The 21,841-nt window shown below is 47.0% G+C and overlaps 1 protein-coding gene across 5 annotated transcripts in view; it reads right to left on the bottom strand.

Annotated features, from left to right (window-relative positions):
- Positions 1-2,921: 2,921 nt before the first annotated feature.
- LOC102088239 (CBP80/20-dependent translation initiation factor-like) overlaps positions 2,922-21,841 on the bottom strand; it is a 158,151-nt gene continuing 139,231 nt past the window's right edge. For all 5 annotated transcript variants that reach the window (XM_065044992.1, XM_065044993.1, XM_065044995.1 and 2 more), the window contains 2 exons: positions 9,676-9,729; positions 2,922-7,420 (listed from right to left, as the gene is read on the bottom strand). In XM_065044992.1, coding sequence (XP_064901064.1) covers positions 7,205-7,420; positions 9,676-9,729 — 270 coding nt within the window. In that variant the 3' untranslated portion in view covers positions 2,922-7,204. The remainder of the gene's footprint in view (positions 7,421-9,675; positions 9,730-21,841) is intronic.

The raw sequence follows: 21,841 nt of genomic DNA, 5'->3' as shown, positions 1-21,841 counted from the left end.
CCCAGTGGGTTTGTGGAGTCTCCTACTCTGGAGACATTCAAAACCTGCCTGGATGCCTTCCTGTGTAACCTCATCTAGGTGTTCCTGCTGTGGCAGGGGGATTGGACTAGATGATCTTTCGAGGTCCCTTCCAATCCCTAACATTCTGTGATTCTGTGAAGTAAAACCCAGGCTCGGTTCTTCCTGCAGAAGGGTGGAAATGTTCTACATAACCAGCCATTTGGACTTTGCACAGGTCCTAGATGCCAGGGAATCCCATGGACTGCTTTCTCCACTTCTCACGCACATGCAGACACTCCAGTTCCTCAGTTGGCTGTAGCCACCACATCTCCACCAGTTGCAAAAGCATCGATCTGCTCTAGAACCTGGTTTCTCCTCACAGCTCCATCACCAATGACCACCGTGGGGTCACTGGAGGGGTCTGTCCAGCTCCCTCCCCATCTTGGCACGTTCATGTCCTGTATTTAGATGTCTAAGAATGACACGCGTCGGGACAGGCATTAAATGTTGATGCGTTTCCATCTGGCACATCTCGGAGAAGAGGTGCGGAGGCTGAAGCAAGTCCAGGACCCTGTGGTCATCTTTAACAGCGAGGAGAAACAGAGCAACTCTCCAGGAGTCTGCATCTCTGGAAATGTTTAAATCATTATATTATAGCTCAAGAATGGGATTATTTTTTGCAGAAATTAATTCAGAGAAGTCCTGAGGTGTGGGACAGACATAAAGGTCAGCTCAGAAGTCACATTTCTGTAGCTGCATAAGTCTCCAGCTTTATAATTAGTGATCACAATGGAGGATCTAAAAGGAAGAGGCCATATAGTCCTGCGATGTGTGTTTTTGTTTTAATATCATTGTTCTTGTTGCACCCCCAGTAATAACCGTTTAAGCTACACTTCAGCTTGCATACATAACAGTGATGCTGTGACATTAAGTGTGAATGTACTTTGTCGCTTAGGATTTCTCTTTGTCATATGTTTTGCCACCAGCACGAGCATATAAAAACTCAGTTTATTATTCAGTATTGGAAGTGGAGCTGCTGGGAGAGACAAACACCCTGGCTATTTGCAGGTTTGCTGTTTTAGGAAAGCCAAGCAAACTTACTCTGATTCCTGGTGTTTCTTTATTTGCTGCTGAGTTTTTGGCAGCCACAAGGAATACCCATAGATATTCCTGCATCTTGAAAAGTTTCCAATCTGCAGCAATGCCCATCCATCTGCTCCAAAATCTTCTGTTTACTGCAGGTTATTTTCTCATTTACTGTATCTCGGTGGTCCCAGTGACCATCCTCACTCTTGGCTTGGCTGCTCCCAGCCCAACTCCAGTGTTGATAAGATCTTTCTGAAGCTGGTTCAGATGCTCTCAATCTTGATTTGGTGGAACAAGTCAAACTACAGCTCCAGCACACCCTGAAGCTGTAGGTTGGGGCAGTTGATGGGGACATTTAGGGATGGATCCTTGGAAAAGGTGACTTTGGAGAGATTTGGATGGTTTCATCCTTCATTTACCAGCAGTGATTTGTCTCACTTGCTGCACAACTTTTTCCCACCCAGTTGATGCAGCAATAGAAATTATGGGAAGGACCCAGGAGTAATTAGAAGTAACAGGACAAAACCTACTGGGTCAACTTTTCAGCAGCAGATGGCATGAACCAGTTTATTGTTTTTCCCTGTGCTATCGTCAAAATAACCCAAAATAATGTCTGGTGTTTGTCTAAAGGACTAAACAGGAGGTTTATATGATATATTTCTAATTTATAGTCCTGCGCAAACAACCTGGAATGACCCTGTTGTGCATCATAAGACATTTTTGGGAGACAATGGGCAATTCACCCTCCATCACCAGGACATGTTGGACAAACTCCTCCAGGAAAGGTGCTGGTGCAGTTGGTCCTGCTTTGGGACAGAAGGATGGACCAGGTGATGCCCCATGTCACAAATAATGCTGCCTGGTGGGTCATGTCATCAACCTTCAGTGTCAGTACAGAAAAGATGAGGTGCGGGGACACCATTGTCCCCTGGGTAGGTGACCCAGCCTGGGTGTGCTGCGCTGGGGAGCTACCGCAGAAATGGGCTTTTGGAGGCAAAAAACCCCATAAGGAGTTATGAAAAAGGAAAGCAAACCTCATGGATCAACTCTGTTCCATTAAGGACACAGGTCATTCTCCACCACTTGACCTTGGCCATGTCTAATTTACCGTGTTGCTCGTGATGGTCGAGACCTCAACTTGCAGGCAGAAGAGGAGAAAAAAAGTGAGGTTTTTTTTTGGCAAATTGAGTTAAACTCTCATAAAATGCTTTGCATGGACTTCAAGGTTGATGTCTGCCTCCTAGGAGATGCAGGAGGAGATGATCCTGAAAGACAACAGCACAGGTCAAGAAGGATTTAATGAACCCAAGGCTCTTTCCTGAAGCAGATATGGGGTTGCATGGAACATGGGGTGACTTGTACCTCATTTTAACATCTATTTATTCATGGCTTGAGCTCCCAGCATGGATCCCTCTGCCACAATCCCACCTTCTTCCACGTCCTTTTGATATATTTATTTTGCAGATTGGCTGCATTGCAGTGAGCTCTGAGCACACAGTCACATAGGGCATTTCACAAGAACATTTCTTCAAAAGCAGGAACCAGTTCACTTCCAATTTTCTGGCCGAAGCCCGATGACACACACGGGCACAAATCGCTCAACCCCGGTGACCCGTGTGGTTTCCCAGGCCAACGCACACACTCAGCCAAAAATTAATTGGCTTGGGCTGGGATCTGACCCAGTGACAGGAGCAGAGGGAAGGATCAGTCCTGGGGCCACATTTCCAAGCAAACACGATTATGGATTTATTTTTTTTCCCCCTTTATATCTTTTCTTCCATCTGACACAAGGATATGCAGACCAGCACACATACCCACAAAGAAATGGGAAAATGTCAAGCTTTAAACATTTATTACTCAGATGATGCATTTTACAGCATACAGATGTTCTATAAACAAAGACTAGATTGCCACAAAGAGTTATTAGCTCTCGTTTTAACAGTCTCTGAAACGCTGAAAATAATGAATTTGTGTTTCCTCTAGTATGAATATCTAGTCTTTATTCTCCCCAAAACCTTTTTCCTTTTTTTTTTTAATATTTTTATTTTTTTAAAGCACTTAGTTTAACAAATATGATTAAATTAAAAATGTTGCTTTTCTTTTTTTTTTTTTTTCAAATGCAAATAAATACATTAAAAAAAAATGAATTGCTAGCATTCAACTCCATGTTCTGCAGGACACCGCAGCTCCCTTGGCTATCAACAGTGGACTTCGCAACCCTTAGCGTCATTTTTTCCTGAAAAAATACTGCAAGTATCACTGGGACTGGCTAATAGCTAACACCAAGAAGAGCGAAATTAGTGTAAAGCCATAAAATACCCAGTGGGGAAATTAAAAAAAAAAAAATCCTATTTAAGATTTTGAGAGACTTTCAAGTGAAGGACATTATAAAAATAAGCATGAAAATAAATCATAAGTTATTCTGACAAGTTTTCCTTCAAAGCCATCAATTATGCCAAGAACAGATACTAATTAATCTCCTTTGAGGGAAGAGGGGAACCAAGCAAATCACTTACTTTTCCTTTTTTTTTCCCTCCAATTTTAATTTCGCCTCCATATATGAGACTTTTCCAAACAGGGGTGAAAACCCTCATGGGGAAACTGAGCAAGTTACTTTGTGAGTAGCAAAAAATCTTCAGTTTGGAAATAATTTCACTGGGAATGGGGTGAAATAAATGCTCTGCATCCAAGGGGGACTGGCACAGAGCATCACTCCTCTGAAGATGCTTCAGCCTTTACACCACCCTCAAGTTTGGCCCAAGGAGGTAATTTTCCCCCTTTGCTGATGGGGAAAATACATTAAAATATATTAAAACCCCAAACAAATACTTTTATGGAATGGCAAAGATCAAATCTGGCTAATTTGGGGCGACATAGCCAGTGGCTTCACACCTTCAAAAATGCACAGTGTAGAATTACACTCTTTGGTGCCTGTTTATAAAGAAAGTAAAAAAAAAAAAAAAAATAGAAGAAAAGTCAAAAACAAAAGGAGAAGAAAATACTCAATGAATCCCAAAAACTTCCTGGCACTGCTCCCCATCAAACAACCTCACGGTACCTGTTTTCCCAAGGTGGTACTGTGGTTAATGATGGCATGTGCTCACCGGCTTCCCACTGATGGGCTTCCAAAAGATATCATTGGCAGCATGTAATTTTTTTTGGGAAAAAAAAAAAAAATCCATTTTTGCTGAACATTTTGATTTTTTTGCATATCAACAGAGCGACTGACATACCGAAACAGTTAATGGCTGGATGAACATACATTAACAGCAGAGACAAATGGCAAGACGTTAAAAAATGATGGGTTTCACATAAAAGTTCTTCGGTAGGAGAAATCCCAGGTGTTGGGGGTGGGGGGGGAAAGTCATGGACTAAGCCCAGTCAGGGGGTGTGTGTGTGCAGAATTGCACCCCAGTGGGAAAATTGAATAAACTCTCATGGTTGGTAGGAATAGGGAAATGCTTAAGCAGAAATACTGCCACAGGGCCTCTGAACACCTCCTGATGTACTGATGGGTGAAATATTCACATTTTTTAGAAGGAAAAATCCTCAACTTCTTTGAGTTTTTCCTTCTTCTTTTTTTCTTTCACTACATCCCAAGAGCAAGTTATGGAAGAAGGGGAAAGGAGAAGCAGCCAATGGGAGCCCTAGCACCCATCTGTTTCTGCCCCCCCTTATAGGACTTTTCTGGTATTTTCTTTTAAAAAACAAAACTCAAGACAAAACTGGTTTTCAGGTTTTCTCCCAGAAGACTGACACTGTACCTGGGCACATTGTGATGGGTATTAAATCCCCTTTTCCGCTGCTCCCTGAGAAATCAGGGAAAGCCAAGAGCAATGGGCACAACCCTGAGCCTTATAACACTGATGGACTTTGCTGCCTTAATTAAGTTCAGCTGCTTGTTAATACTTTCAAACCCCATTGCTGCTAACAAAGCTGACCCAGCACAAGGCACCGTCACCATGTGAAGCTCCTGAGCTTGAATCCATGAAGCAGAAATGTTTTTCCAACACATCCACCAATAATTTTGCCGCTTGCTGGGTAGAAAGGAAATTTCAAGCTCCTGTTTCCAGCTCTCGCCTTTTGCTCCACATGCAGATTAGAAAACAGATGAAAATTCAAATAATGTCAAACCGTGCCATCAGGACTCTCACCTTATGCCATCAGGACTCAAACCTTCTGCAATGCATTTTCTGCTGAAAATTTCTGCCCTTTTAAATTTTGCAACAAAAGCTTCCTCCCCATTGCAGACAGACCAACGCATTCATAAGGCACCCGAGAACATACTGCACATCCAAAGAGGTCCGGGTGAAATCTTGCTTCTCTTGCTTCTCTACAATCTACCATTCAATGTTTTGCTTGGAAAAAATGGGTCTGAACTGCTGAGTTCAGACCCAGCCTGCCTGGTCCAGGGTCTGGGTGTGCTGGAACCACAGTGTGAGTTATCTTCTTACACCAGGAAAGGAAAATAAATTGAATATTGGGAAGAAAACAGGATGGGCTGCCAGCATCGTGCTTTCCTTGGCTCCTCTTCCACTTCACAGGTGGGATGGGGTGGCTCAAATCCCCATGAGGCTTCACCAAAATAAGCACCTGATGTGATTTAATAAGTCAAAGCATTGCTAGACAAGCAAATAAGGAGATCACCAAGTCTTGTTCACGATCCAGGGAGTGATGCAATGGTGTGGTGTGTCCCTCCGTACCGGCGTCCTCATCCTCTGGGTATCTCCTCGCTCAGGTGGCATCTCACTGTCATCCCCCGCAGCTGCCCTCTGCCTCAGGGTGCTCCAGCACGGAGCAACCTGGGGATCCCTGGGCAAACTCTCCCCCTCTGAACACATCGCCCATCCCTCCGGGACACAGTGACACTTAAACTAACCATGGGGCAGATCCACTCCTGTACACCACACACCCAGAAACACCGGTGAGCAAATTCACCTAGGTTGGACCCAGGCTCAAAAGCCTCTATTTTTGGCTTTTCTTATTTTTTTCCTCCTTTTTTTTGCTATTCACACCTTGTCTTCTCTTACCCAGTCTCCAAAGAACATTAAACCTTCATTTCTCCCTCGCCCTGTACATCATTAGGGCTGACTCTAACAGGCCTGGATTTAAATGTACAATTACAACCAGGACAGTAATTACAATAAAGCACTCCTTCAATGGAAACAAACAAAAAAAATAACATTATGAAATGGGCTATAGTGGCTGAGGGATAACAGTGACTTTAACAGCAAGAGCTACAGAATCCCCTGGTTTTTAGAGCTCCCAGCTCAGCGGACATGTTTCTCAGTCCATCAAGGAGGTCACTGGCAAGATGATGGTGGCGACGTTACTTCTACAAGTGGCTTTTGGACTCCTAGAAAATACTCCTCCTGCTTCAGCATCTTCACGTAAACTGTTATCAGCTCGCGGGAAGGTGTTGCCTTCCCCATCTCCGAGCTGCTCGCAATTGTCCGTTCAACAAGAACAACAAAACAAGAAGAAAATACAAACGCCCGAGAAGAAAGAAAACCCAGTGCAAATCAGGAAGTCGTCCCCACTCTCCTGTCTGCTGCTGAAGGGCTGGTGAGGAGGGGAGGGACACACAGAAAGTCAAAGACAAAAGGAAAGGCTGAGGGGGAGGATAAAACCTAATGCGAGCCCCTGCTCAACAAAAGCCATCAGTTATGAGCATCTGGTGTCGTATGTGTCTGGCTTTGTCCTCCCGAGACATCTGCTGCCTGCTGTCTCCTGCCAGTTGGCCGGAGCAAGGCAGAAGGACGGCGTGAAAACAATACCAGCCCCTACTTGGATTCTTTTTTTTTTTTTCTCCCTCAAATTCTCCATCTTTTTAACAATAACCCAGCAGGATGTGTCGCTGCTGCTTGAGCAATGAGTTCAGAAAAAAAAAGAAACACCCCCTAGAACAAAAACCACGGCAAGGAAGAAGAGGGGTGGCACTTGACGATGTGGCTGAAAAAAAGAAACATGCTTCTTCCTTCCCACCCCATGAACGGATTCTCAAGCATGCTGGGGTTTGGTCTTGCTGGGGGGATTGAAATGGGAAAAGCTCTTGCTGGATCCCTGTCAAAGTGCATGTCTTCTTCTTGGCCCTTCCCACCCCACCTTGCCCTGCCTCTCAAGCCGTCAGTTTTTGGATGGTTTTGTTGTAGTACTGCGTGATGGTGGGTGTCAGGGGGTTCCAGTTGTTGGCGTGCAGCTCAATGACCTCCAGCAGCAGGGAGCGTGTCAGCATGGATTCGGAGGGACATAGCATCTTGTCACGGGCTATCGCCAGCAGCTCCGTCATCATCTCGGGCAGCTGCTCCTCCAGCAGCCGGCCAGTGCTCTGCAGCTGTCAGGAGAAGATGGGGTCAACCATGGCACAGTGATCCTTACAGGTCCCTTTCAACTTGATTCTATCATTTTATGATATTAAAACACCCCGCTGGCTTTTACAAGTGCCCTCCAGATGCATCTAGAGGGTAGCGGTCAATGGCTCAATGGCTGGATGGACACTGGTGACAAGTGGTGTCCCTCAGGGGTCCATACTGGGACCAGTACTAATTAATATCTTCATCAATGACATAGACATAGGGACTGAGTGCACTCTCAGCAAGTTTGCGGATGACACCAAGCTGAGTGGTGTAGTTGACACGTCTGAGGGACAGGATGTCATCCAGAAGGACCTGGACAAGCTTGAGAAGTGGGACCACGTGAACCTCATGAGGTTCAACAAGGCCAAGTGCAAGGTCATGCACCTGGGTCAGGGCAACCCCCGGTATCAATACAGGTTGGGGGTGAAGGGATGCAGAGCAGCCCTGGGTAGAAGGACTTGGGGCACTGGGGGATGAAAGATGGGACATGAGCTGGCAATGTGCACTTGCAGCCCAGAAGCCAATCGTATCTTGGGCTGCATCACAAGGAGTGTGGGCAGCAGGTGGAGGGAGGGGATTCTGCCCCAATAAAAGAGGGGAGATTCAGGCTGGACATGAAGAAGAAATTGTTGACCCTGAGGGTGGTGGAAACACTGGCCCAGGTTGCCCAGAGAGGTGGTGGATGCTCCATCCCCAGAGACGTCCCAGGACAGGCTGGATGGGGCTCTGAGCAACCTGATCTGGGTGAAGATGTCCCTGCTCATGGCAGGAGTGGGACTGGATGAGCTTCTAAGGTCCCTTCCAACCCAAACTACCTTCCAACCCAAACTATTCTATGATTCTACAATTCCATACCTCCAACTCTCCCTGCTCAGTGCAGCAGGGCGAACACATGAGGTTAAAGGCATTGTGGCTTTTGAAAACCAAAACCACCCAGCAGCAGACTCTAAGAGCCGAAGATGAAGGGCGAGGTTTTCAAAAGCATCCGTGCTGGGCTGCTGGAGGAGCGAATGGTTCAGCTCCCACTGACTTAAAAGTTAGCAACATTGGATTGCTTTTGAAAAAACAAACAAACAAACAAACAAAAACCCACCTAAAAAATCATGTTATTGTCAAAACAAAGTGCAGGCTGTGATGTGGTATTGCTGCCTTCTACCTGGCCCTTCATTTACGCACTGATTCACCACTGTCAGTGACTCCCCGTCATTAATTGCATCAGCAGAGGCCTCTTGTATGCATAACAAATCCTGCCCTGCTGAGATCTACATTTACACCCATCATGCCATTTCTCTGAGGACAGCCGAGGGTTGTTTTAGTACAATTACTCCTTGGAGAGTCTCCATGGAGCAGCATAAGGCCTGGGTGGTCCCACAGAGGAGAAGGCCCAAGCTTGAAGGGGACAGCAGTGAGTCCATCATCACAGAACTGCTCCCCAAAGTCCTAATCTTAAAAATTCAACCTCTCCTCCTGGGTTGCCTGTCACTTTGCTGAATTTTAACTGTTCAGGCTGCAATTTCAACCACTCTCTGCAAGGAAGGCATCCATCCCCACAGGCCAATTGCTTCCCAAAAGCGAAACTAATGAAACTTCGCTCTATTTGCAGCAGCATTTCTCTGCAAACCTGCTGCTGAGCACAGCAAACCTCTCCCTGTCACCCAAGGGGCAGTTTTTGCTCCAATGCAGGGCTTTTTGTGCTTAAAAAATAAACACATGGTGAGATTTGAAGGAACCAGGATGATATAATTTTGGGATGGGACCCTGGCTACCAAACGTTTTGCATCCATTTACATGCATCAGTGATAGAGTCTCAAGGGACATCTCTTATCTCATGGTGATGTCATTTATCTACTCTGCAGGGCCTATTGTGATGGAACAAGGGGCGATGGTTTTAAACTAAAGGAGGGGAGATTCAGGCTGGACATGAGGAAGAAATTTTTGACCCTGAGGGTGGTGAGAGCCTGGCCCAGGTTGCCCAGAGAGGGTAGATGCCCCATCCCTGGAGACATCCCAGGCCAGGCTAGACGGGGCTCTGAGCAACCTGATGGCAGGGGTGGGACTGGGTGAGCTTGGAAGGTCCCTTCTGACCCAAACTATTCTATGATTCCACAAGGCAAAGAGGCAACAAGGCTGATTTGGTTTGGGAACATCTAAGAGCTGCTCGAGATATGTGTAGCCAAGGACAGAAGGGACAAAACCATGAGGACTGGGATGGGTGGTGTGGGTGCTCTCCTACCTCCATGGAGCAGCAGAGCACAGCATCTTCCTTCACATCCTGAGATTGCAACAACTGCAAAAGAGAGAAGCAGTGAGAAATGCGTGACCTCCGCCTCCCGTGAGACCTTCCTTCCATCTCTACACCCAGCTTGGCTTTCACCACTTCCAGGAGGAAAGGACAGAAAATAAGAAAGAGGGGAGGAAAGTGATTACCAACACAAAAAATTAAGATAAACTAATAAAATGCAGGGTAAAGGCTATCACCAGCATATCCAGTGCTGGGAGCAAGCAAGCTGGGCAGAAAATTTAGATTAGTTTAGATTAGAGAATTTAGATTAATTACTTTCAAAATAAATTTTATTTGGTTTACACTCCTTTTTTTTTTTTTTTTAAATCCCATGGCAGGCAATGAGAAAATGCGACTAAATATTAATACAACTGTCAGATGACAACATTGGAGCAGCTATTTGGAAGGGAAGGGCTCTGCCCAAGAGGCAGCCACCCACCACTGAACTTCTCCATCCCCATGGGGACACTTCGACCAGCCACAAAATTACCCGATGGGGAAGTGTTACAGCCAAGACACCGTAATTAATACATCTCCTTCTAGACTGGTGCAAACGCAATGGGTTGCAGCAAAACTACGATGTCAGAGATGCACTGACTCCAACCTCGCTCTGCTCTCCATGAACTTTGCATCCCAAACATGAGCTTGGAAGCATGAGGAATTTCCACGAGAGACCCAAAATGTTGTTGTGATGGGGAAGGAAGATGCTCGTCCCTCTTGATTCAGACTCAAGACATGCCACGAGAGTCAACAGCTCTACCTGATGATGGCAAAGTGTAGGAGCTCAGCATGTCTCACCCCCAAAAACCACACGCAAAGACCCTCAAAAATGGATCAAAAATTCACATTTTTCTTTGATTTCATCTTCATGACTTCGTCACCACACAAAGGCGTTGTTTCGGGTAACCGCAAGAAAAAGCATGGTTGTTCTAGTTGGTTTTTTCAAGTAGATAAAAATACTGAGGTTCTCAATCAGCCAAGAAAGTGAGCAGGAGCATTATGAAAAACAGTGTACCATGAGGTGGCTGATAAAATTAAAAGCGCTGACAATGCTCGAAGCTATGGCTGCCTCCACTCCATCACCTTGGGTTGAATGAGCACTGAGCTAATCCCTGTGTGCACAGCGGAGCTGAGTGAATGCACTAAACACTGAGAAAGAAGGAGAAAAATTAGGAAAAAATGGCTTCATTAGTATCTGAAATTCATCAGGGAAAGGCAAACTTTGGGAAAGCGGTTGGACTAATTAAAGCTGCCCATCTAAAAATTGTTCAGCATAAATAAACGTGCTTCAAAGTCACGTCCTTTACTTAAAATCTCAGTTCTGATTCTCAGCCTTATAATCTCTCCATCTCACTCTCATTTTTTCATGTTTCCTTTATAAATAAATGCCTTATTTGTTTACCGGCTCCACAACTGCTGGAAAAATAGCTAGAAAAAAATAGAATTATCATTCCTCTCAAAGTTTTGTCTTCACTTTCTCCTGTTTTCAACAGCCAGCAGTTTGTTTGTGTTGAAAATGGTGTTTACAGCATCTCAAGGAGCTTGTGGTCCATCGGTTTTTTATCTCGCATTGCCGAAGGTTCAGCCAGGGATTTGGAGACATGCAACAGTTCCACCACCACCCTCCTCCAGTTTATCTTTCTGCTGAGTTGTTTAGAAAATGTTAGTTAAGCCCAAGCCACGTGGTCTGAGATAAGTTCTCACAAACAGTTTGCAGATTCTTCGCAAAAAAACCCCATGAGATTATTTTAAACCCAACAACAAGGAAAAAAATATAAATTAGGGACAAATATAAACAGGCAGTAGTCCAAAAATTCACTCCTGGGTTATCTAGCTCACGAGCATAGCATGAAGCAGGACTGCAAATTGAATACATATTCATCTTTCTGATTCTTTAGTAATGAATATAACATAGAAATGAAAGAAAAGTGGAGTTAGGACTGATTAGGAAGGACCAATGGTGGCCCAGTTCCAGCCCTTCCCACCTGCAGAGTTGAGTCATGCTTCCCTGCCTCGAAAGTTGATTGTGATTAGAATATGTCACTGTCAAGTGTCTGGATATTTGGCTAATGAGCCAAATGAGTCTTATCTATGATGAAACAGAGACTAGATCCTACCCCAGTTCTTGGGCAGGCACCTTCTTCCTTCATGGTGCTCTCCTGGAGCTCATCTCATGTGACTTGGCTGAACAAGGAGAATGCATAGGCTACATTTTGTCTATCAGGGCACCATGTGCTCCACCTCATCCACTGAAGCACCATGTGTTCCACGTCGTCCACTGAGGCACCATGTGCTCCACCTTGTCCATCGAGGCATGATGTGCCCCACCTCATCCATCCAAGCACCACGTGCTCCACTGCTTCATCGAGACACCATGTACTTCACCTCATCCATTGAGGCACAATGTGTTCTACCTCATCCATCCAAGTAGCACGTGCTCCACTGCTTCATCAAGACACCATGTGCTTCCCCACATCCATCCAGGCACCATATGCTCCAACTTGTCCACTGAGGCACCATGTGCTTCCCCTTGTCCACACAGGCAGCATGTGTTTCACCTCTTCCATCCAAGCAGCACACATTCCACTGGTCCACTGAGGCACCATGTGCTTCACCTCTTCCATCCAAGCACCACGTGCTCCATTGAGGCACCATGTGCTCCACTTCATCCATCCAAATGCCACATGCTCCACTGCTTCATCAAGACACCATGTGCTCCACCTCATCCATCCAAGCACCACGTGCTCCACTGCTCCATCGAGGCACCAAGAGATACCAGTCCCAAGGGCCACAGTCCAACCTCTGCCTGTGATACGTGGGTTGAGGAGGCCCAGAAACTGCCCACCAAAGCCAGGCACAGCCCTGCGCAGCAGATTGGGGCCCAACATGTGGATCTGCTGGTGCTTCATGAACCAGTCCATGCCCACAGATGATTGTCAGCCACCTGCATCAGTGCAGTGGTCTGAATCCAGGAGGATCAGGAAGATGTCACTGTTTCTCTGCATCTTCTTGGTCATAACTATGTTTCTAGCATGCTGGAGTGGGGCTCTGGAGCTTCCCTGAGCTGTAGGCACCAGAGATCTGCTGCTGGAGGACATCAAGAAGCCTGGTTTGCTCTCCCTAGCACGACATGGGCTGCTGAAGGCAGACAGCAAGGGTGGCACTTGCAAGGACTGCGCTGTCCAGGGTCCTGCCATCCATGTCCTCACCCACTGATAAAGTCTTGCACCCATTTCTCAAAGGGTGCTTTGTCCCCAACCAACCCACTCAAGCACCCAAGGGTGGGTGCTTCAGCAGGAGCACAGCATTTCCCAAAGCTCTTTGATCCCTCCCATGTCAGCCCTGCAAGAAAAAATGGTGCAAACACTTCAAGACCTCCAGGGAAGTCACAACCACGAAGTGACGGCACTTGCGTGACCATAAACCCAAACCCAACTGATCACATTCATCGTTTGCAGTCTAATTCATATTTACATAAAATATTTTAATGTAAACATGCTATACTCATTAATTACCACTCCCACCTTGGAATTATTATTTATTTAATTATTTATAACTGCTCCTCCCTGCTACAAGCATCTGCCCCAAATCCCACCGTGGGCACCATCCCATCCCTCTCCACCAAGTTCCCACACACTTCAAACCATCTGCTGAACATGGATGAGGGAGTGGAAAAAAAAAAGAAGCGTGAGGCAGACAAAGGTGAGCTGAGCCTCACATGCTTTTCAGTTTAACCCATAATCATCCCCTGGAGGCTGGGGTTGTCTGAGAGAAAATAAAAAAACCTTTCCTTTGCTCTCCAGCTGGTTTCCCCCATATCGGGTGAAGGCAGGTGAGGAAAGCAGCAGTTCCTGCTGGAAAGCAGACAAAAAGTGTGCTCGATTTCCTAAGAGAGGCAGCTGCACACCAGAATCTGCCCGACCACTCATAAAATACCCAACCACGGTTGCGAAAGGGCTTCTCGCTTTTGTTTCTGGGGCTGGAATAGCAGCTTTGCAGACTGGTGGGAGATATCGGGCTCCTCCTCTTCTAAATTTCTGTGTTCTCTTGAGAAATGGAGCACTGGGTGACGTCCTCTGTGAGGTCAGCATGCCTGGGGGGGCTCTGGGTGCTAAATATTTTAGTAAGAAATCCAAAATAATTTGTAGAGTTTGCTTCTGGAAGCAGGGAAGCTGCAGTGCCTTGCTGGATGGCTCTGGAGTGCAACTGGTTTCCGTGGTGTGCTGCTGGGACTGGTCTCCCCTGGCTTCCATGGCCCCAAAAACTGCTCTTTAAATCTTTTTAGAGCATCATAAACCCCAAGGGGTGGGCACACAACGGTGGTTGAGAGGGCAAAGAAGCCCCAAAACTGCAGCGGTGCTTCATCATGGAAGGAACCAGCTTGGTCCTCCTGAACATCAACGGATGAAGATGCATGTGGTGCAGACCACCAGGAGCAAAACAGGGAGATGGGATTCACGTACCCACAAATATTTGGGTTTATTATCTGCTTTCAGAGATCACCTGGGCTGCTGAGAAGCTAAAGTGCTTACTCAGTGTTCTCAGGGCTGCCCACACCATGAGCAGGACTGAAGAACCTGCCCCACTGTCCCTTATCACCAAACCACGCAGGTTTGTGTTCTTAGCAATTCTCCCCAGGAGATGGAATGGGAGCAGCCCAACACGCACATTACCCTTTCCAGCTGCAACGATATTTCTCCTGCAAGGCACAGGACTAATTATTGTGTACAATATCGCTTGCAAAATGACACATAAGCAACACTTGCCACAAACTACCTCTTTGCATGCAGTGTCTTCTGAGGCTTGGGTGATGACTTAGGTGTGAAAGAACAGAAAGCTTGAAAATATCCACCCATGAAGAGGTTGGGATGTCTTTGAGACCCAGCAAAAGCTGGACTGGCCATAGTCCATGTGCTGATTGTCCCAGCTCCCCAATGGGCATCTCAGGTTGATCCATCCAGGTAGCAACATGTGTGGACATCTAAACAGCCTCAGGTGTGAAGCTCCAGCCTCACAACTGCCCTGTGTTCCCTGCCCACAGGTCTGCTTTTCATCTGATGTGTAAGTCACAAGGAGGTGCCCATCAGTATTCACCCCAGGGAGTGTGGACAACAACCGCAGAAGAACCAACGCGTTGCAAATGCAGCATCCTGGTGTAGCAACCAGCTCACTGGTGTGAAACAAGGCAACGGGTGAAAGCGGAGACACATTTTGATTAGGAAGAAGGAAAAAACCAACCAGCTACTTGAGCCACTTGGAGCTTAAGTAGAATGAACCTGAGCTTGAAAGGGTGCAGGACAGACGGTGCTTCCCAGTCCCATAGGAGACCTTGGGAAGGGCCATGATGGACTTTGTCCTCAAAAAGACGGATATGGTCCAGCTCTGCGGTCCGCATTGTCACAGAGTCCTCCTTATAAAGGGGCTTAGAAGAAAGATAGGGACAGACTTTTGAGCAGGGCCTGTTGCGACAGGACAAGGGGCGATGGTTTTAAACTAGAAGAGGGGACATTAGGATTAGACATGAGGAAGAAATTTTTGACCCTGAGGGTGGTGACACTGTGTCCTAAGTTGCCCAGAGAGGTGGTGGATGCCCCATCCCTGAAGACATCCCAGGCCAGGCTGGACCTTGATTTCAGTAAAGCCTTTGACACAGTCTCCACAGCATCCTCACAGCTAAGTTGAAGAGGTGTGGTCTAGACAATAGAGTAGTGAGGTGGGTTGCAAACTGGCTTAAGGAGAGAAGCCAGAGAGTGGTAGTCAATGGTGCGGAGTCTAGTTGGAGGCCAGTATCTAGTGGAGTGCCTCAGGAGTCAGTACTGGGGCCAATATTATTCAATATATTCATTAACAATTTGGACAAGGGAATTGAGTGTACTATCAGCAAGTTTGCTGATGACACTAAGCTGGGAGGAGTGGCTGATACGCCAGAAGGCTGTGCTGCCATCCAGCGGGACCTGGACAGGCTGGAGAGTTGGGTGGGGAATAACTTGATGAAATTTAACAAGGGAAAGTGTAGAGTCTTGCATCCGGGCAGGAACAACCCCAGGTTCCAGTATAGGTTGGGAAACTACATATTAGAGAGCAGTGTAGGGGAAAGGGACTTGGGGGTCCTGGTGGACAGCAGGATGACCATGAGCCAGCACTGTGCCCTTGTGGCCAGGAAGGCCAATGGCATCCTGGGGTGTATTACAAGGGGGGTGGTTAGTAGGGCGAGAGAGGTTCTCCTCCCCCTCTATTCTGCCCTGGTGAGACCCCATCTGGAATATTGTGTCCAGTTCTGGGCCCCTCAGTTCAAGAAGGACAGGGAACTGCTGGAGAGAGTCCAGCGTAGGGCAACAAAGATGATTAAGGGAGTGTAGCATCTCCCTTATGAGGAAAGGCTGAGGGAGCTGAGACCCTTTAGCTTGGAGAAGAGGAGACTGAGGGGTGACCTTATTAATGTTTACAAATATATAAAGGGTGAGTGTCAGGAGGATGGAGCCAGGGTCTTCTCAGTGGCAAACAATGATAGCACAAGGGGTAATGGGTTCAAGCTGGAACACAAGAGGTTCCACTTAAATTTGAGAAGAAACTTCTTCACAGTGAGGGTGACAGAGCACTGGAACAGGCTGCCCAGTGGGTTTGTGGAGTCTCCTACTCTGGAGACATTCAAAACCTGCCTGGACGCCTTCCTGTGTAACCTCATCTAGGTGTTCCTGCTCCGGCAGGGGGATTGGACTAGATGATCTTTCAAGGTCCCTTCCAATCCCTAACATTCTGTGATTCTGTGGATGAGGCTCTGAGCAACCTGAGCTGGGTGAAGATGTCCCTGCTCATGGCAGGGGTTGGACTGGATGAGCTCGGAAGGTCCCTTCAACCCAAACTATTCAATGATTCTAAGGTTCTATGGTCATCCTCCTGGGAGCACAAGCCAGTTCTTCTGCACTTCACAGGCTTTCCACAGAAAGACATAAATAGCAATTCTTTGCTTTTTCCGGTGGCCCTTTATCGACCTCCTGCCGCAAGTGTTCAAGGAAGATGCCAGAGATAAGATCCATGGGGCTGCTTGGCATGGGGAGAGTCACGCACTTCTTGGAGCTCTAAGCAATTGCTACAACTCCACTTTTCTTGCTGTCACAAGGCACCAGGTGGTGAAAACACCCAAGACTGAGGAAAATGCAAAGTACAAAGAAGAGTGTGGGGGATTGTCCTGGCTTTGTTAAAAAAAAAAGTTTCTCTTTTAGTGAATTTGCCTGTCAGCTAAAGCTTTCATATTAGCTGCATTTTCCTGGAGAACCAGATACAAGTTTTAGTAAACATAGCAATGGAATGCAAAGTTATTGATAAGCATGGATGGACATGTCGCGAGAGGGGCAATGAGAAACAGGTGACCAAGAAACTGACCAACTGTGTATAACATTCCATTCACGTGAATACTTCATATAAAAGTGGGAGATCACGAGGATCTCGGCCCTTTTTCCCTTTTGCTTATGGCCAACATTAGGAGAGGACCTTGCGAGTCATCCCTGCGAACTGAGGCCTAGTGAGACTGAATCCAGCTCCAGTTGGCTGCAGAGTCCAATCCAGGACTTTGGGTGCTGGCTCTGCAGTTGCTGGGACTTTCAAGATTGGGTTTGTATATTTTGTATTATTTTCTCTATTCTTATTAGTAGCATTAGTAAAACATTTTTAATTTTTCCAACTCTCTTCTCTCTGTCCTTCTTTCCCTCCTGATCACCTGTCCTTAGTGGGAAGCGGGAAAAGGGAGAGGCTGAAGGGGGAAGAGTGGGGAGAGAGAGTTAACAATACATCTGCCACAGTTTTATTGTCACCCTGCAATCAAAACCCTCGACACCTGGGAACCAGGGAAATCAGGTGAGACCTTCCCCTAGAGAAGACACAAACAGGCACTCGGAAACAGAAGCTCTTTAGAAGTTCACAGGCATCTCCTTTGCTCACCTATTTGATGCTGAGGTTGCCCAAACACAAAGTTTTGGGGAAAACCTTTCCCTTATGGAGCTGCCTGTGCTCATCTTTGCACAAGGGACAGGCTCTACCATGCTCCAAAATTTTACTTTTTTGAGCTCTGAAAACCCGACTGACCTGGGAGAGGCAGGTTGTGTTGAGCCGCATCCACCAGCAATGGTGCTTCTCTCCACATCACCTTCTGCTCACACCTCTCTGGAGATCTGGTGAAGTCTTCAAGCCCATTGAGGATGCACAAGGTGCCATCAACCCATGTATCTCATGGAGGGGTCCCTCTTCCCAGTTATCTATCTGGGATGGCCTGGTCAGGGACTTGGTTTAGTAACAGCATTGGGTTAATGGCTGGACTTGATGATCTTGAGGGTCTTTTCCAACTGAAATGATTCTATGATGACAGCAACTCGCGCTGCTCAATTAGGAAGAAGCCACCAACATGGGTCACTGCTGGTCCCACACGGAGGTGGCACAAGGTGGGAAGGAGCTCCCCAATGTATTTTGGACAACGTGAAGGAGTTTGCTTGGTAGAAGCTACTCCTTTTGCAGTGACATGCTGCTCTCAGCTGAGGAGGAGATTTCTATTCTCCTGTTACCCAACCAGGACTCCCTGGGAGGATGGTAGGAAGATATTAGATTGTTTATAGCATCGAATAAACCAAAATGTTGGTTATCCTCCTCGTCAGGCTCCTGAGAAACTCAGATATATTTAACAGCAAATGGAATTAAGGCCAGAGGAACAAAACCTCGTACCCAGTTGTGGGAAACTCCTCCCACTCCTTTCCACTGTAGAGAAGGGAAACCATGAAACATGACTCCCTCTCCCCAGATTTGGAACAGCAGAAGGGATTCCTGTGAAGATGGAAACTATTAAGAGACAATTACTGGAGACAATGATGAAGAAAATCTGGTCACTTGTCAACTCAGATGCTGCAATCCAACAGTAGCTTGGTAGTTATACAACCCCTGGCTGGAGGCGGACCTTCAGGACCTGAAGGTGGGTGAGACAAACGGACAGAGCCACCCAGTCTGCGCTCACAGGGCAACCGAGTCACCTAGACGGCTGGCTTCATCCTGCCTGGCCAAAGCCATAATAACCCTGGGAGAGAGAAGAGGATGTGATCTCATCCCAAGGGTCCCAAGGAAAAGACAAAAGATGGAAAGAACCAGCGGCGAGACCATCGCACTTGATTGTGATGGGCTCCACCCTGGCTCGCCGGACGCTCTCAGGCTTTCCTGGCTCAGCAGAGGGAGAAAAGGCAATGGCAGGGAGACACAAATAGTTGTGTTTACATCCCATTGAAAAGAGTTTTTGGGAACTAACAATGTCTGGTAGGGAGGGCGAAGGATAAAAACAAAGCCATGCGAGGAGGAGGGACCATCCTGTGAGATGGTATCTAGGCTTTGTTTCTTCGTCTGCCCTAATTTTTTCCGTTGCCTTCTCCATGGGTCCCTGAGAAACGAGGGTGGCATTTCCCCTCCCTTATTTAAAATATACCATTCTACTTTTAATGCCAGGGCTAAACGAGTCCCATAGCTTTCCAAGAATATATGTTCTTGCACATAAAACACTCGACAGAGCTTCTGGGCTCAAAGGCATCATGCAACCCTCCTCTTTTTGGTCTGTCCTCACCTGCTCCCAAATAAAACCCCATTTCCTTCACCTTAACCCTGTCCTTTGACCAAAACAATGCTGATTAAAGGGATTTTTTCTCCCATACAGGCTGCATTCACAAGAGGGATTTTGCCAGCGCAGCTACAGGGGGTCTTATTTTCTCCCCACTCTTCCATGTCTTCAATCCTCCTCTTCTGGATTCCCACCACATTTCCCCACTTGTTTGTTCTCCCCATTTCTCCTTCCTTCCCATGTCCCTCAGTCTCTTCTTTCTCCCTCCTTCCCTGACATCCCTCCCATCCCTGCATCCCTCCTCCATCCTTTCCCCCCTACAAACCACTTCCCAGTTTGTCCCAGTCTCGCCAAACCAAACCACAGATTTTTTTTCTGCAGAATGAGATGGGGACACCAGAAAGGGACTTTTATGAGGAAATAAATCCCCTTCTTCATAAAGAACTTATTTTCTCTGGTCAGATCTGGCTTCACAGAGCTACCTGGATGGTGGGTGGTGTAGGATCAGGATCAGGATTTGGGTGTTAAAACCCTGGCCCAGGTTGCCCAGAGAGGTGGTGGATGACCCATCCCTGGAGACATCCCAGGCCAGGCTGGATGGGGCTCTGAGCAATCTGATCTGGGTGAAGATGTCCCTGCTCGTGGCAGGGCTTGGACTGGATGAGTTTGGAAGGTCCCTTCATCCCAAACCATTGAATGATTTTATGATTCTATGATCTGACCCCATGGCTCATTCAACAAAGGAAATATTCTAGAAGAGTTAGGAGAATAATCTTAAAAATCCTAGTATCTCATTATACTGTCAAAGACCCTTTTTTGACTCAAAAAGGCTGACGCTTTTTAAAAAGTGAGAGTGATTAAAAAAAAAAAAAGGCAAAACCCATGTTAGAAGATACAATTTTCCTTTCCAAACAGCACCACCCTCCCTGCTCCTCTGAGTGCAGCTGGGACAGTTTTTCCTCTCTCTTCCTCCGAAGGAGACAGTAAAAAGGCAGTGCCCTCTTGAAGTTCAGATGTTAATTATCCTGCTTGAATAGATTTGCTAAATTACACAGCATGGCCCCAGGAGATAACAGGCGCTAAGAGAAGGGAGGGGAGTGGATACCCGTCTACACGCTGTGCCTCAGACTCAGACACGGGGGAAAGGCAATTAGACGGGGAGTATTTATCCTTCACCACCCGGAGGCTTTGCAGTGAGCAGGGAAGCCGTGGGAATGTGCCAAGATTTTAAACGATGCTGAAATGGGACCGTCTCTGCCAATCAGACTGGAAGTAAGGAGACAATTCCTGCAAGAAGAACAACTGTCCTGCCCACTGCCAGGGCTGGTTCACCACTCCCGGGTGCTGTCCACACAGTTGGTAAAAAGATCATAAAAACATCTGTCTTGGGTCAGGTCAATGCCCATGTAGCATGGAATCATAGAATCATTTTGATTGGAAGAGACCCTCAAGATGCTCAGGGTGATACCCCCAGGGGCAGCCTCAGCAGCAATAACCCTCCCAAACTGGAGGGACCTTCTGAGAAGCAGCTGAGGGACCTGGAGGGTTCAGCCTGGAGAACAGGAAGATGAGGGGAGACCTTCTCGCTCTCTGCAACTGCCTGAAAGAAGGTTGAAGCCAGGGGGGGGTCAGGCTCTGCTCCCAAGGAACAAGAGACAGGACAAGAAGAAATGACCTCAAGTTGTACCAGGGGAGGTTGAGGTTGGATCTTGGGAACAATTTCTTCCCCAAAGGGCTGTCGGGCATTGGAACAGGCTGTCCAGGGCAGTGGTGGAGTCACCATCCCTGGAGGGGTTGAACAGACGTGGAGATGAGGTTCTCAGGGACATGGGGTAGTGCCAGGGTTGGGTTAACGGTTGGACTTGATGATCTTGAGGGTCTTTTCCAACCAAAATGATTCTATGATTCTGTGACCTCCGTGAATTGGTCCTGCAGCCACAGCCTCTTGCATGAAGGAGTTCTGCAGTTTAGTGTCTCTGATGAGCTGCTTCTTGAGGTTTGCTCTGAACCTGCCCTAACAGCCCTGTGTGATGCACCCATGGGCACTGAGAGTGGAACGGTGCCACAGCAAGACTGCTCCCTGTCACCTCTGGGATCCAGTCGCATTGTATCCATGATAGGACATAATGAACTGGACAACCAGATGGGTAAAAAGACTGGTCGGATGGTTGGGCTCAGAGAGTTGTAGCTATTGGGTTACAACCCCACTCCACTGGGAGGTCAGTGATGAGGAGAACTGACATCTCTATCCTGGGACCTGCATCCTTATCCATGACCCGGAGGAGGTGAGGAGCACGCTCTTGAGATATTTGTAGATGAGATCAAGTTGGGGGGACCACTCAATGGGGTTGCCCTTGTAAGACCCCAATCAGCAAGGTGCCTTGAGGAGACCACAGTGACATCACTACCTGGCATCTTCTTGAGCTTTAGGTCCCAAAAGCCAGCTTTTCCACCTCCTCACTCTGCTGCTGTAGGCAACTGCTCAGGTTACCTGGCTGACCACTGAATGGCATCATAAAAACAAACAAATGA

The sequence above is a fragment of the Columba livia genome, chromosome W, assembly GCF_036013475.1.
Source record: "Columba livia isolate bColLiv1 breed racing homer chromosome W, bColLiv1.pat.W.v2, whole genome shotgun sequence".
Lineage (NCBI taxonomy): Eukaryota > Metazoa > Chordata > Aves > Columbiformes > Columbidae > Columba > Columba livia.
Note: the sequence above shows the minus strand (reverse complement) of the source record. Positions and strands in the feature narration are given on the sequence as shown.